The sequence below is a fragment of the Anguilla rostrata genome, chromosome 9, assembly GCF_018555375.3.
Source record: "Anguilla rostrata isolate EN2019 chromosome 9, ASM1855537v3, whole genome shotgun sequence".
NCBI classification, from domain to species: Eukaryota; Metazoa; Chordata; class Actinopteri; order Anguilliformes; family Anguillidae; genus Anguilla; species Anguilla rostrata.
The window spans coordinates 54,324,494-54,338,449 of record NC_057941.1 but is presented as its reverse complement, the minus strand read 5'-3'; the positions used below and the strand labels follow the sequence as shown (position 1 = coordinate 54,338,449).

Genomic DNA, 13,956 nt, shown 5'->3' with positions numbered 1-13,956 from the left:
CCTTCAGGGGAAAGTTTAGTTCTCTTTCTATTGCCTCTTGGCCACCTCACTCAGAAACACCACGTCACCCTTGACTGTCACACCAATGACAGCCAGGCTGTGTCAACCAGTTAAGCCTGCAGATTCAGAATTTAATACCGTTTGTAATGTCAGTCATATTTATGGCTGATGTCACAGAGACTCCTCATTTTAAACACAGACGAGCCCAAAGTTCCACCAGACGGGCCAAAGATGCAAGAAGCAGTCCTAAGATGGAAGCCAGAACCCCCACTACTCCAGGGCATGGGACTAGGCAGGATTGTTTGTTTGTTTGCTGAACAGGTTACCCTACAGGGTTGGAGTCCTGATCTGTGTCACTTCTGGCACTACGATCTTTACTTCACTCTAGTGTGTTTCTTTTGCACCTCTGCACCTTGAACTGATGCACTTGTTGTACGTCACTCTGGATAAGAGCGTCAGCTAAATGCCTGTAATGTAATGTAATGTAATGACTAACCCTCTGTCTACCTCTCAAACACACACCCCCTCTCTCACACTCCCTATTTCACACCCCCTCTCCCTCTCTCTCACACACCCCTCTACCTCTCATCTCTCTTCTCCCTCTCTCTCCATCCTCTTCCCCTCCCCCTCCTGGTGTCACTGCTCTGTCACTCTCTCTCTGACTGTATGAATGCAGCAGCCCATGCCCACTCCAGGACAGAGTCATAATCATAATCATTAGGAGAGTCCTGTGTATGACCTCGGGCAGCAGTGCAGTATGTCTGTGAGCCCTGGTCAGTGTGTGATGATAATATGTCTGTTAAATAAACTGTGAGGCTTCACTGCTCCTGGCTATTGCTGATTTATTCAACTAAAATCTGTGAGCAGTGACAACTTTTCGACCACTTCGGTCTTCGTTAGGTCTATTGAAATCACACACACGCACGCACAAACACGCACATACACACGCCTGCTCACTACAGTCGGAGTACTCTCTCTCTCTCTCGAATTACAATGGTGGGTATTCATTCTGTACTGTTCACCTGTATCACCTGCATTAAGAGGGCTTTGTATTTCTCCTTTGAACCTCAATGCAGTTAGTCGCCAGGCTTTTGGCACTTTATTGTTTTAGGTGGTAATCCTATTTCAGGGCACGGAGGAGAATTAATCAACTGTTTCACAGAAATGTCAATGTGAATAAATAGCACTTCAATACATTCGAGCCCAGCATGCCACTGCAATTAACTAAGGCTTTAGTTAGGATTATTCTATCAGAGTAGGACTGCTGAAGGGTGTTACGTACTCTTAACAAGTACTCAACATAATCATAGCCAACACCAGGTTGAAACAGAATCATAGTTTATTCCATAAAAAGGTTTGATACATCCAAGCAGACCGAGACTAGGAGCCCAGAGCAGTCAGAATGAGGCCGGTGCAGGTGGGAAGGAAAGAAAGAGCGAAGAGGCCCAGCAGGGCTTAAGCAGGCACCATACAGGTGCTCTCCATTACCTGGGGAAAAACGAATTACACTGGCTGGGCCGCGACTACCAATCTGAAGCAATATGGCTATATTTGCTAAGGCTATCATTTAAATTGGCAAGTAAACTGTAAACATTGCTAATCATCATTGCTTTTACAAAATTTGTTAATTAGGTAATTAGCTAGAGGTGTCAAGTTAAGGGAGCAAACACTCAATTCATTTTAGGTGTTGGGTCAGTCAATATTGGGTCATGTCAGAGATTATTCATCTTTGCGGTTTGTCCTTCTCTGATTGATAAAAGTTACTTTTATATACTCTTTAACATAGCCTACGATAGAAAAACGTGTAGGTGGCCGTTGAAAATGGTTAACTTTCGTATTTCATATTTTATACAACTAGCAACAATTTCACCAGTAGCCTACATCACCATCGATTCCCAGCTCACCCTCACAATGTTGACGCAAGTGATACCCAATTAATGTTGTAAACGTTATTGATAATATGAATATTTACCACAGTTAGCACCTCATGATCCCTCGACGAAATCAAGGGCAGCTCATTGTGAGGCGACGCCGAAGTTAGCCGAGCGTTTCCAGATCATCTGCCGTTTAATGCTCGCGCTTCTGCGGTTTGAGAGTTCGAATTTTCCACTGGCACCTAACGGTCACTGTAGAATGTAGCAAAGCTAACGAGCTACACTTTATCTCGCGTTTGACTGTTTGTAAGCGAGGCAAATAGTTTAGCATACAGCGCGCTAGCTTTATGACAGTCTTCAGTTTTGTCAGTCAGCATCCATTTCGTTTCAATGCTGTTCGGATTAGCAAGATGGTCAGCTATAAGTAATATAATTGCATTCAATAATCACTGAACTTTACACAGCTGGCCATCCAATTTGTGACTGGGAAACTAAACTCAAGGTACTTTTCAACTAGCTAGCTAGTCTACCAACTAGCTAAGCTACAACACTTAAAACGACTGACTCAAACTTACTGGCGAGTCGTGGAGTATAAGGATAGATTTTTATAATATTGCTTTGAACGATTATCTAAATTATGTTACCTATAATATATCTGATATCTAAAACATGGATGATGGTTTACTAATGTTATTGAGATCATATAACTAGCTAGCAAGTTAAGCTATCTTTTGAAGCCAATACAAGTTTAATAGGCTACATGTTACATCACAACTGAAAGTTCTAAAGTTGTACGGTACGTGTCTATTTCCAGCACAGTTTAAAATTCACATTTGTGTGCAGTGTTACCTGACCTGTGCGTCAGTAGACCATCGTCGTACAGGTAAATCACCTGTCATGGCGAATAGCCTGGCTGTATACAGGCTAGTTTGGGGCTACATACTTGCAGTGCTCTGACGTGAGATGAAAGTGAGCAGCTACTGCAACTAAACGCGGGTTCCGCTTCGTAAAGGTGTTCCCGGGCAAGATGTGCTGTGAGATTTCTGCTTTGCTGTGACCTCTAATTGAGTCTGGGGAACTGGGAAAGGGGTGGGGAAAAAATAATGACATATCTTAACTCGTAAATCTTGGTAAAATGTAAAAACACTGCAGGTTCTTCGGAATTTTCAACATAACTTGTTGGCCTGCCATCATATGAAAGAAAACATTAGTTAAGGTAGATTACTTGAGATAACTGGATTTCGTTTGTGAAATCTGCAGAAATCACATCCATCTAAATGGCTGGAGTATAATTATTTATGAATAATAAAGGGTTATTTGATCCAGTTATTGTGTGTGTGTGTGTGTGCGTGTGGTTTTTATGGAGGTGTGTGATTGCACAGGCACACACAATCCTGGCCAGCATTCACACAGCATCTCAGACCAGGATCGCCGATCTCGGATCGGTTTTGTCTTGTGGCTCAACGTGGATAAGGATCGGACGGGGACCAGGGAAGCCTGACCCTAGACCAGCTCTGCTACCCAGAAGCGCTTTGTGAATGCGGGTCTGTATTTTAAAAGTTTTCCTTTAGTGACACCTAGTGGGGGGGGAAAAGAATTGCAAGCTCAGAACAACAACGTACAGCTGATCAGTGCAGAGGCTCTATGATAAACGTATACTCAGTTACCGGTTACCTGCTCCAGCTGCTGTGCACTGTACGCATCATTAATCCCATCCACCCAGAATGACCATTTCTTTCAGTTTCCCCAGTGGACAAATTGGATATTTTTACATCTCATCTTATATGTGAAGGTTTTACCTTCTAAGGAGCAAATAAAACATCATTTTATGACATACATATATTTGCAGAAGGGTTGTGATATTGAATTAAACGACCTCTATCCATAATGCAGCATAGCTTAATCACACATCTCTGATCTCTGATTGTATGGTTGCCCTTCAACACTCTGTTTCAGCCTGAGCTGAGTGAAACATTTAAACTGACTGACTGATTACAAACCTCCACTGGCTTCAGTACTGTTTCATTCCTGTGCAGTAAAAGCGGTATTTAAACATTCTTTAAACATGCCAGCTGGAAAATGAATGTCAGGCACAAGTGAGGCAGCATCCAGCACCCCCCCTACACACACACACACACAGGACACACACACAAAGTACACACGCACACATACACACACATATGCACACGCATGTACACACATACAGACCCCCACAGTACACACACACACACGCACAAAGTACATACACACACATACACACACACACACACACAATACACACGCACACAGTACACACACACGCATGCAAACAGGACACACTCACACAGTACAAACACACACGCATGCACGCACACAGTCATCCACTTTTCACAGTCAAGTACTTTATTGTAATTAATGTTTTTCTTTAAAAAATCATTTCAATATACAACACAATTTTGGACAATACAATTCTGTTTACAGCTAACTTCAGCTCCAAGCTACAGGCAAGCAGACAGTGAGGAAAGACAGAGGAGAGAAATATACAATATTACAAAGACAACAAATCAGCTCCCAGAGAGGAGAAGAGACAGAGGGAGAGATAGAGGGAGAGGGAGAGAGAGAGAGAGAGTGGGAGAGAGAGAGAGAGAGAGACAGAGGGGGGGAGAGGGAGAGAGAGTGGGAAAGATGAGAGAGAGAGAGACAGAGGGAGAGAGGGAGAGATAGAAGGAGAGAGAGAGTGGGAAAGATGGAGAGAGAGAGAGAGAGACAGAGGGGGGGAGAGGGAGAGAGAGAGAGTGGGAAAGAGGGAGAGAGAGAGAGACAGAGGGGGGGAGAGAGAGCGCTGCAGCTGGTTCATAGTCTCTGCACGGGAACAGTGGAGACTGAAGTGGAATCCTGGGGCTGGGGGCGGGGCCTCAGAGCTCAACCCCACCCCCAGCAGTGAGACAATCTGTTCTCTCTTCCTCCCTCAGGCTCTGAGAGAGAAATCTGTCCGTCTGTCTCTAAGCAACCAGCGGAGTGCATTGTCCACGCCTCCAGAATGGGGGGGTCACACGGGCGTTCACCCGACCCGCACCCAGGGCTGCTGGGAACAGAGACGGGGGGCGGGGCCTCTGGGCATCTGCGGTGGGTCCGTGAACCTCTCTCACACCGTCACACAACGCAGAGCGCCCCCTGCTGCTCACACCCTGCATAGCCAGAGACAACACAGACCATCAGACCTACAGCACACGCTGTGTGTGTGTGTGTGTGCGTGTGTGAGTGTATGAGTGTGTGCGTGTGTGTGTGTAGTACTCTACCTGTTATCTGGAGATGTAGGTGTATGTGCGAGAGGGAGAACGTCCGTCTGTTTGTCCATTGGGCAGCACATTTAGGAAGTCCCAGATGAGAATAGTGTCGTCATGGGAACTGCTGATGATCTGGAATTCATCAAACTGCAGCCGGAAAACCCGACCAGAGTGTTCCTGCAACACAACATCATTATCATCATCATGAAAATCATCATCTTCATCAAAATCATCATCACCATCTTCTTCATCTTCATCAAAATCATCATCATCACCATCACCACCACATTCATCATCACTGTCATCAACATTACAGGCCGACAGGCAGACAGACAGGCACAGACAGACAGACAGACTCACCACCAGGGTGCGCAGGCAGAGGGTGCTGGCAGGGGCTCGGGGGTCCAGAGCAGCCTGCAGATCCCAAACTTTAATCTTACTGCAGAGAGAGGGAGGGGGGGAGGGGGAGAGAGAGACAGATATTAGTCAGACTGTAAAGAGGAGGCAGTGTGTGCGTGAGTGCGTGTGCGTATAGGTATGTGTGTGTCGGTGTGTGTGTGCGCGCGCGTGTGAGTGTATGTATGTGTCAAAGTGTGTGCATGTGTGTATGCCTCTCACCCATCATAGGCTCCACTGACGATTCTTTTGTTGTCGAATCGAATGCAGCGAACAAGTTCCTCATGACCTTCCAGCACCCGCAAACACGCCCCACACTCGATATCCCACAACCTGCAGAGAGAGAGAAAGTCACTACCGCACACGCCCTACACTCACTATCCCACAACCTGCAGAGAGAGTCACTACCGCACACGCCCTACACTCACTATCCCACAACCTGCAGAGTCACTACCGCACACTCCCTACACTCACTATCCCACAACCTGCAGAGAGAGAGTCACTACCGCACAAGCCCTACACTCACTATCCCACAACCTGCAGAGTCACTACCGCACACTCCCTATCCCACAACCTGCAGAGAGTCACTAACGCACACGCCCTACACTCACTATCCCACAACCTGCAGAGAGAGAAAGTCACTACCGCACATGCCCTACACTCACTATCCCACAACCTGCAGAGAATCACTACTGCACACTCCCTACACTCACTATCCCACAACCTGCAGAGAGAGTCACTAACGCACACGCCCTACACTCACTATCCCACAACCCGCAGAGAGTCACTACCGCACAAGCCCTACACTCACTATCCCACAACCTGCAGAGTCACTACCGCACACTCCCTACACTCACTATCCCACAACCTGCAGAGAGAGAGTCACTACCGCACACGCCCTACACTCACTATCCCACAACCTGCAGAGAGTCACTAACGCACACGCCCTACACTCACTATCCCACAACCTGCAGAGAGTCACTAACACACACGCCCTACACTCACTATCCCACAACCTGCAGAGAGAGACACTAACGCAGAAATAACATACCTGCACACACACACACGTGCAGACACACACACTCACACACACACAGTTGCTGAGTCTCTGACCTGATGGTGTTGTCGGAGGAGCCACTGACCACCAGTCTGTCTCTGTACTGCAGGCAGGCGATACCACGTTTGTGTCCGTTCAGAGTGCGTACAAACTCACATGTGCTAGTGCTCCAGACCTGTGGGAACACACACACACACATGCACGCAGGCGCACACACGCATGCGCACACACACACACACGCACGCACACAGCACACGCACGCACACACACACACAGACACACACACTTAATTCATTTCACCAGTTGGGGAATGTTTTCAAGTGAAGAAAACAGTCAAATCTTCTGCAGGCTCAAGTCTGTCACACAGTAATGTCGTGCATGACATGCAAGTGGTTCATTGTGACACATGTCCTGATATACAGCTGGAGGGACCTGTATTGCGATACGTCACAATATTTAGCTTAAGAGACCTGTATTGTGAGTCATGTCACTGCATACAGCAAGAGCAGCATTGTGATACGTGTTGTGGTACAGCTAGCCGGAGTGGTATGGGGATATGTGTTGTGGTACAGCTAGCCGGAGTGGTATGGGGATACGTGTTGTGGTACAGCTAGCCGGAGCGGAATGGGGATACGTGTTGTGGTACAGCTAGCCGGAGTGGTATGTGGATACATGTTGTGGTACAGCTAGCCGGAGCGGAATGGGGATACGTGTTGTGGTACAGCTAGCCGGAGCGGAATGGGGATACGTGTTGTGGTACAGCTAGCCGGAGTGGTATGGGGATACGTGTTGTGGTACAGCTAGCCGGAGTGGTATGGGGATACGTGTTGTTGTACAGCTAGCCGGAGCGGAATGGGGATACGTGTTGTTGTACAGCTAGCCGGAGCGGAATGGGGACACGTGTTGTTGTACAGCTAGCCGGAGCGGAATGGGGACACGTTTGCGATACGCAGAAGCGGCACCTTGATGGTGCGGTCCCCCGACGCGGAGACGATGTACTTGTCGTCGAAGTCGACGACGTTGACGGCGGCGCGGTGGCCGACGAGCACGCGGCGCAGGCTGATGTCGGTGGCCGAGGCCATGTCCCACACGGCGATGGAGCGGTCTTTAGAGCATGTGACCATCAGACCGTTACAGAAGCGCAGGTGCAGCACCGCCTCGTTATGATGGATCAGCGTGTTCAACACCTCCCCCGAGCTCACATCCCACACCCTGAGAGAGAGAGAGAGAGAGAGCAGTCACATCCCACACCCTGAGAGAGAGAGAGCAGTCACATCCCACACCCTGAGAGAGAGAGAGCAGTCACATCCTACACCCTGAGAGAGAGAGCAGTCACATCCCACACCCTGAGAGAGAGAGAGCAGTCACATCCCACACCCTGAGAGAGCAGTCACATCCTACACCCTGAGAGAGAGAGAGCAGTCACATCCCACACCCTGAGTGAGCAATCACATCCTACACCCTGAGAGAGAGAGCAGTCACATCCTACACCCTGAGAGAGAGCAGTCACATCCCACACCCTGAGAGAGCAGTCACATCCCACACCCTGAGAGAGAGAGAGCAGTCACTCACATACTCACACCCCTGAGAGAGAGAGCAGACACATCCACACCCTGAGAGAGAGCAATCACATCCTACACCCTGAGAGAGAGAGAGCAGTCACATCCTACACCCTGAGAGAGAGAGCAGTCACATCCTACACCTTGAGAGAGAGCAGTCACATCCTACACCCTGAGAGAAAGAGAGCAGTCACATCCTACACCCTGAGAGAGAGAGAGCAGTCACATCCTACACCCTGAGAGAGAGAGAGCAGTCACATCCTACACCCTGAGAGAGAGAGCAGTCACATCCTACACCCTGAGAGAGAGCAATCACATACCACACCCTGAGAGAGAGAGAGCAGTCACATCCTACACCCTGAGAGAGAGAGCAGTCACATCCTACACCCTGAGAGAGCAATCACATCCCACACCCTGAGAGAGAGAGAGCAGTCACATCCTACACCTTGAGAGAGAGAACACACTCACATCCTACATCCTGAGAGAGAGAACACACTCACATCCTACATCCTGAGATAGAGTGTGTGTGTGTGTGTGTGCGCGCGCGCGCATGTGACTCACCGCACGGTGGAGTCGGAGGAGCCGGTGACAATGACTCGCTCATCGTACTGCAAGCAGAGCACCGAGCCAGTGTGTCCCGTCAGGATCTTCAGACACTCCAAAGACTGCTTATCCCAGATCTGAGAACCACACACGCACACACACCAAAGACTGCTTATCCCAGATCTGAGAACCACACACGCACACACACCAAAGACTGCTTATCCCAGATCTGAGAACCACACACGCACACACACCAAAGACTGCTTATCCCAGATCTGAGAACCACACACGCACACACACCAAAGACTGCTTATCCCAGATCTGAGAACCATACACACACACACACACCAAAGACTGCTTATCCCAGATCTGAGAACCACACACACACACACACCAAAGACTGCTTATCCCAGATCTGAGAACCACACACGCACACACACCAAAGACGCTTATCCAGATCTGAGACCAACACACACACACACACCACAACACTGATGGAGTGTCTCTGAGCCGCGATGATCTGCGTCGTCATACTGCAGGCAGAGCCTTCGTTCTCGCGCAGATCTCTGGTGGCTTTCCCAGCGCAGTTGTCTCATGCGGTCGGGAGGACATAATTACACACCCAGCCAATCAAGCACCCCCTACAGCCAATCCTCGAGGGGCCACAGGCGGCCAAAGCTGCGCCGCGGACGAGACATTAAACATTACATACCCCACCAGCCAATCACAGCACACCCCAACAGCCAATCGCAGAGGGGAAGGGGCATGTCCCCGGAACAGACATTAAACATTACACACCCCAACAGCCAATCACAGCACACCGAAACAGCCAATCACAGAGGGAAAGGGAGGGAGTGGAGTTTGAGGCTCACCTCGATGTCCTGGATGATTTTGGGGTACAGGGAGTGGTAGTAGGAGTTTGGGGGAACTTCTGTGGTGCGATTCTTAAACAGGTACTTTTCCCTGGAGGGACGAAGGACACAGAATAAAGCATGAAATAAAAAGCTCAGAACACCCCCATGCCTCACCCCACCCAGAAAATGCCCCATGCCCCGCCCAGAACATGCCCCATGCCCCGCCCAGAACACGCCCCATGCCCCGCCCAGAACACGCCCCATGCCCCGCCCTCACCACTGGCGGCGCTCGGACAGGCCCTTCCAGAGCGGGTCGGTGCGGACCATGCGCTCGATGAGCTTCTTCCAGAGCATGCCCTCGGACACCACCCTCTGCCACTCCTTACACACCAGCTCCGCAGCACACAGCGACCGCGCGTCCAGGAAGGACAGGATGTTCTCCGCGATGTGGTCCAATCCCTGCGCTGCACGGGCAGGGGGGCGGGGCCAGAGACAGGGAGAGAGAGAATAAGCTCAGCATCAGAGTGTGTGCATGGGCGTGTGTGTGCGCGTATGTGTGCGCGTGTGTGTGTGTGTGTGTGTGTGTGTAAGTGTATATATGTGTGTGAGTGTGCATGCATGTGTGTGTGCATGCGTGTGTGCGTGTGTGTGTGAGTGTGTGTGAGTGTGTGTGCATGCGTGTGTGTGTGTAAGTATGTGTGTGTTTATGAGTGTGTGTAAGTGCATATATGTGTGTGAGTGTGCGTGCATGTGTGTATGCGTGTGTGTGTGTGTGTGCGTGTGCGTGTGTGTAAGTGTATGTATGTGTGTGTTTATGCGTGTGTGAGTGTGTGCATGCGTGTGTGCGTGTGTAAGTATGTGTGTGTTTATGAGCATGTGTGTAAGTGTATATTGTGGTGATGCTGCATGTGTGTGTGCAGCTGTGTGGTGCATGTAGTGTAGTAATGAAGTTGTGTGTGTTGATAGCGTGTGTGATGTTGGAGTGTGTGTGCATGCGTGTGTGCGTGTGTGTAAGTATGTGTGTGTTTATGAGTGTGTGTGTAAGTGTATATATGTGTGTGTGCACGCGTGTCTGTGCGTGCGTGTGTGTGAGCAGTACCTGGCAGAGCCGTGATGAAGTCTCTCTGCAGCATGGGTTTGAGGTAGGAGTTGATGTGTCCGTGCTGGTAGTGGCACATGCGGGAGATCAGGTGCTCCACAAACTCCACCTGGTCAGCCTCAGACCACTGATCGAACAGCTGGATGCACACGTCCTTCTCCTTCTCATAGTTTCCCTCCGACGGCCGCTTCCTGGAGCCCGTCACCGTCCCGTTACTGATCTGGGGTCAGCACAAGGGAATCACAGCTGCAGCACAGTCAACACAGGCACTGATCTGGGTTCAGTAAGGCTGCAGCACAGCCAACACAGGCACTGATCACAGCAGTGCAGTGGGCATTACAGTAATGTGTGTGTAATGCAGTGAGGTGTAACACACAGCAGTGCAGTGGGCATTATGGTAATGTGTGTGTAATGCAGTGAGGTGTAACACACAGCAGTGCAGTGGGCATTATGGTAATGTGTGTGTAATGCAGTGAGGTGTAACACACAGCAGTGCAGTGGGCATTATGGTAATGTTTGTGTAATGCAAACGAGGTGTAACACACAGCAGTGCAGTGGGCATTATGGTAATGTTTGTGTAATGCAGTGAGGTGTAACACACAGCAGTGCAGTGGGCATTACAGTAATGTGTGTGTAATGCAGTGAGGTGTAACACACAGCAGTGCAGTGGGCACTACAGTAATGTGTGTGTAATGCAGTGAGGTGTAACACACAGCAGTGCAGTGGGCATTATGGTAATGTTTGTGTAATGCAGTGAGGTGTAACACACAGCAGTGCAGTGGGCATTACAGTAATGTGTGTGTTAATGCGGTTAGGTGTAACACACAGCAGTGCAGTGGGCATTATGGTAATGTGTGTGTAATGCAGTGAGGTGTAACACACAGCAGTGCAGTGGGCATTATGGTAATGTGTGTGTAATGCAGTGAGGTGTAACACACGCACCCTCAGCACTGTGCTCTTCTTGGGCGACAAGTCGTCATTCTGAGAGTCCATGACTGAGGAGGTGTTCTGCAGAGAGAGAGAGAGAGAGAGATAGAGCCTGAGTAAACACACACACTCACACATGACCCCAGCAGAGAGTACTGTAGCATTTTTACAGCACCATCCCACTCCAGAGCCCTGCCACCCAGCCTCTCACTGGCCTGCTGAGCACTCTCCATACCGCCAGCGGTGGCAGCCATCTTGGCTCTGTTTTCCACACAGGCCATAAGAACACATGGACCAGTACGACAATGCAGACAGACCAGACCAGAGAGATGAAACCGAGCCAACCGAGCATCCGTCCCCTCACACTGGCCAATAGCTGACACGGGTTGACACTACAAAACTGATGTTCCCGCCTCCCTTCCCATAGTTCAGTGCACATGCTTTCTCTCGCTGCACAGATCACTCCACTCTGTACTCCTCCCTGGTGCCCATCACAGCTTCAGCGTTCCTGTTCAGTGACTGAGGCTCTCCAGATCAGGCAGAATCCCACTGAGCTCCCTGCAGAGGCTCTGGGCCATGGGGGAGTTGCTGCTCTTCTTTCCCCCTCTTTCTTGGCTGTAGGGGTTTGTTTGTCATTTGTGTGTCTCACTGCTTTTGCAACACAAGTTTACTTGTCATGCAAATGAAGTACATTTGAATTTGACTGACGAACAGACAGGGAGAGAGTGAGAGAGAGAAAGAGAGACAGAGAGAGACAGAGAGATAGAGAGCCACCATACCCGACCTCAGCCATCAGCACCAGTCACAACTCAAACATCACAAACACATGAGTGTTACTTCAAACAGAGCAGAGCCATGTTTCCTCAACTAAAAAGTAACCTGTGACCCGTCTAAGTTCACAAGTGGCTCCACACACACGCACACACACACACACACACACAATGTAAAGTTAGCATCCCAAACCTTAGTGAAAAAGCCACATGCTTATTTCTCAGTCCAGATCCCACCAGCGGGACCGTAGTTGTGTTTGGAAGTGGAGGTCTGTCCAGACCCCAGGTGACTACAGCTATATTTCATGCATTTTAACAGATCCTGAAGGTCCAGATGTGACACCTCTCACAATGACACACACACATTATTTAACTCGGTTAGCTGCCAAAACATAAACCCGAGGTTTTCCCTGGAGTCGTTATCAAAAAGGCTAAGCTAAAGCGCTAGCAAGCTAGCTAAACAAACCGGCAGCGCTCAACAGTAAACTCGACCAGCTGCAGCTGAACACATTCAGGTGCTATTCTCCAGGTCCACCTCTACAGATACAGTACCTGCCCCCAACAGCCGGACGTATCCCGTGACAGGTGAAGCTCGCCCAAGCCCTTACGGTGTTCGCGGAGCTGGCCTCGAGGTCATTTAGCGAACCTGCTGCAGTCCTGCCTACTACCCTACAGCGACTCAAGACGCTATTCTCTGACCCAAAGCAGAAACATAACAATCACGACGCACGGATAGCAATGCGTCCCTGGCTGTACGTTACTGTAATTCGCCTATCTAAGAAGTAGCTACATCGCATGCAACGCGTTGAATAAAGAGTTTGGTTCGGCTGATCAGCTCATTTACATCACCGCCTGTGTCCCAGAGTACGCGACGCCGGCCCGATGGCGCAGCGACGCCGCAGTGAGATTCCAACCCAATTTTGAGCCTTCGCGCGGCGTCCTTCCTCTCTCCAGCCCCGAAACTTGGGCGATCTGTCCGGCAACCCTCCGGTAACGTTACACGACCAGCGCAATTCACCGAGAGCTCCTCTGGATTTGCTTCTATCTCCGCTCACCGGATCCCGATGTCCAAGCCGCGATTAACGGAGGCGGAGGAAACCTCCGGGAAAAATATCGATATCATCAAGCGCTGCTGTTCATTTGTCTCTGTCTCTCCCCTCCCTTATCCCACCCCCTCTCCCCGCCGATCCGGTTCATTCCTCGACACCGGATTCGTTCATTCTGGCTTTCTTTCGGTGTCACCTCGATCAACCCCAGACTGGCTCGAGTCTACGGAGGGACGGGACCGGGGCAAACTCACCATCAGCTCCAGCGTTTTGTCCTCTATCTCAGGCTCCATGTTGCTGTTCCCCCGAAAGCTCGCACTGAAAATGGAACCCCAGCCCTGCGTCGGCGGCCGCGACTGCCGTGACGTCACTGCGCACAGGAGGGAGTGGGGGGAGCCTCTTCCTGGCTACGACGCTCCCGATTGGCGGCGAGTCGACAAAGAGGACGATGGTTTAAGCCCGTTTCCCCTCCTGATTGGCCAGCGCTGCTGCTATGGTCAGGGCAAAGGCTACCCCCAGTGACTCATTCTCCAGGCGAGAAGGGCAGGATTGAGGAGTTTGCTGG

At 50.1% G+C, this 13,956-nt stretch overlaps 1 protein-coding gene and 1 long non-coding RNA gene across 2 annotated transcripts; both read right to left on the bottom strand.

The window, feature by feature from the left end:
- Window positions 1-1,321: 1,321 nt before the first annotated feature.
- On the bottom strand, window positions 1,322-3,155 carry LOC135264289 (uncharacterized). Its single transcript, XR_010332655.1, has 2 exons — window positions 1,973-3,155; window positions 1,322-1,488 (listed from the first exon to the last, which is right to left on the bottom strand). It is a non-coding gene; the product is annotated as an uncharacterized LOC135264289 (long non-coding RNA).
- A 1,083-nt stretch (window positions 3,156-4,238) lies between these two features.
- On the bottom strand, window positions 4,239-13,807 carry LOC135264335 (F-box and WD repeat domain-containing 11-B-like). Its single transcript, XM_064353200.1, has 12 exons — window positions 13,646-13,807; window positions 11,591-11,656; window positions 10,649-10,868; window positions 9,827-10,013; window positions 9,533-9,658; window positions 8,714-8,914; window positions 7,556-7,805; window positions 6,650-6,768; window positions 5,759-5,869; window positions 5,501-5,579; window positions 5,153-5,317; window positions 4,239-5,041 (listed from the first exon to the last, which is right to left on the bottom strand). The coding sequence occupies exons 1-11, from the start codon at window positions 13,682-13,684 to the stop codon at window positions 5,156-5,158; spliced, it is 1,560 nt and encodes a 519-aa protein (XP_064209270.1). The 5' UTR covers window positions 13,685-13,807; the 3' UTR covers window positions 4,239-5,041; window positions 5,153-5,155.
- Between the last annotated feature and the right edge of the window lie 149 nt (window positions 13,808-13,956).

Excerpts from the sequence above, each read along its gene's own strand:
- LOC135264335 (XM_064353200.1), bottom strand. The coding sequence starts at position 13,684 with ATGGAGCCTGAGATAGAGGACAAAACGCTGGAGCTGATG. Across the intron at positions 10,014-10,648 it reads CTTCATCACGGCTCTGCCAG|CGCAGGGATTGGACCACATC; the intron begins GTACTGCTCACA and ends CTGCCCGTGCAG. Across the intron at positions 7,806-8,713 it reads TCCTCCGACTCCACCGTGCG|GGTGTGGGATGTGAGCTCGG; the intron begins GTGAGTCACATG and ends TCTCTCTCTCAG.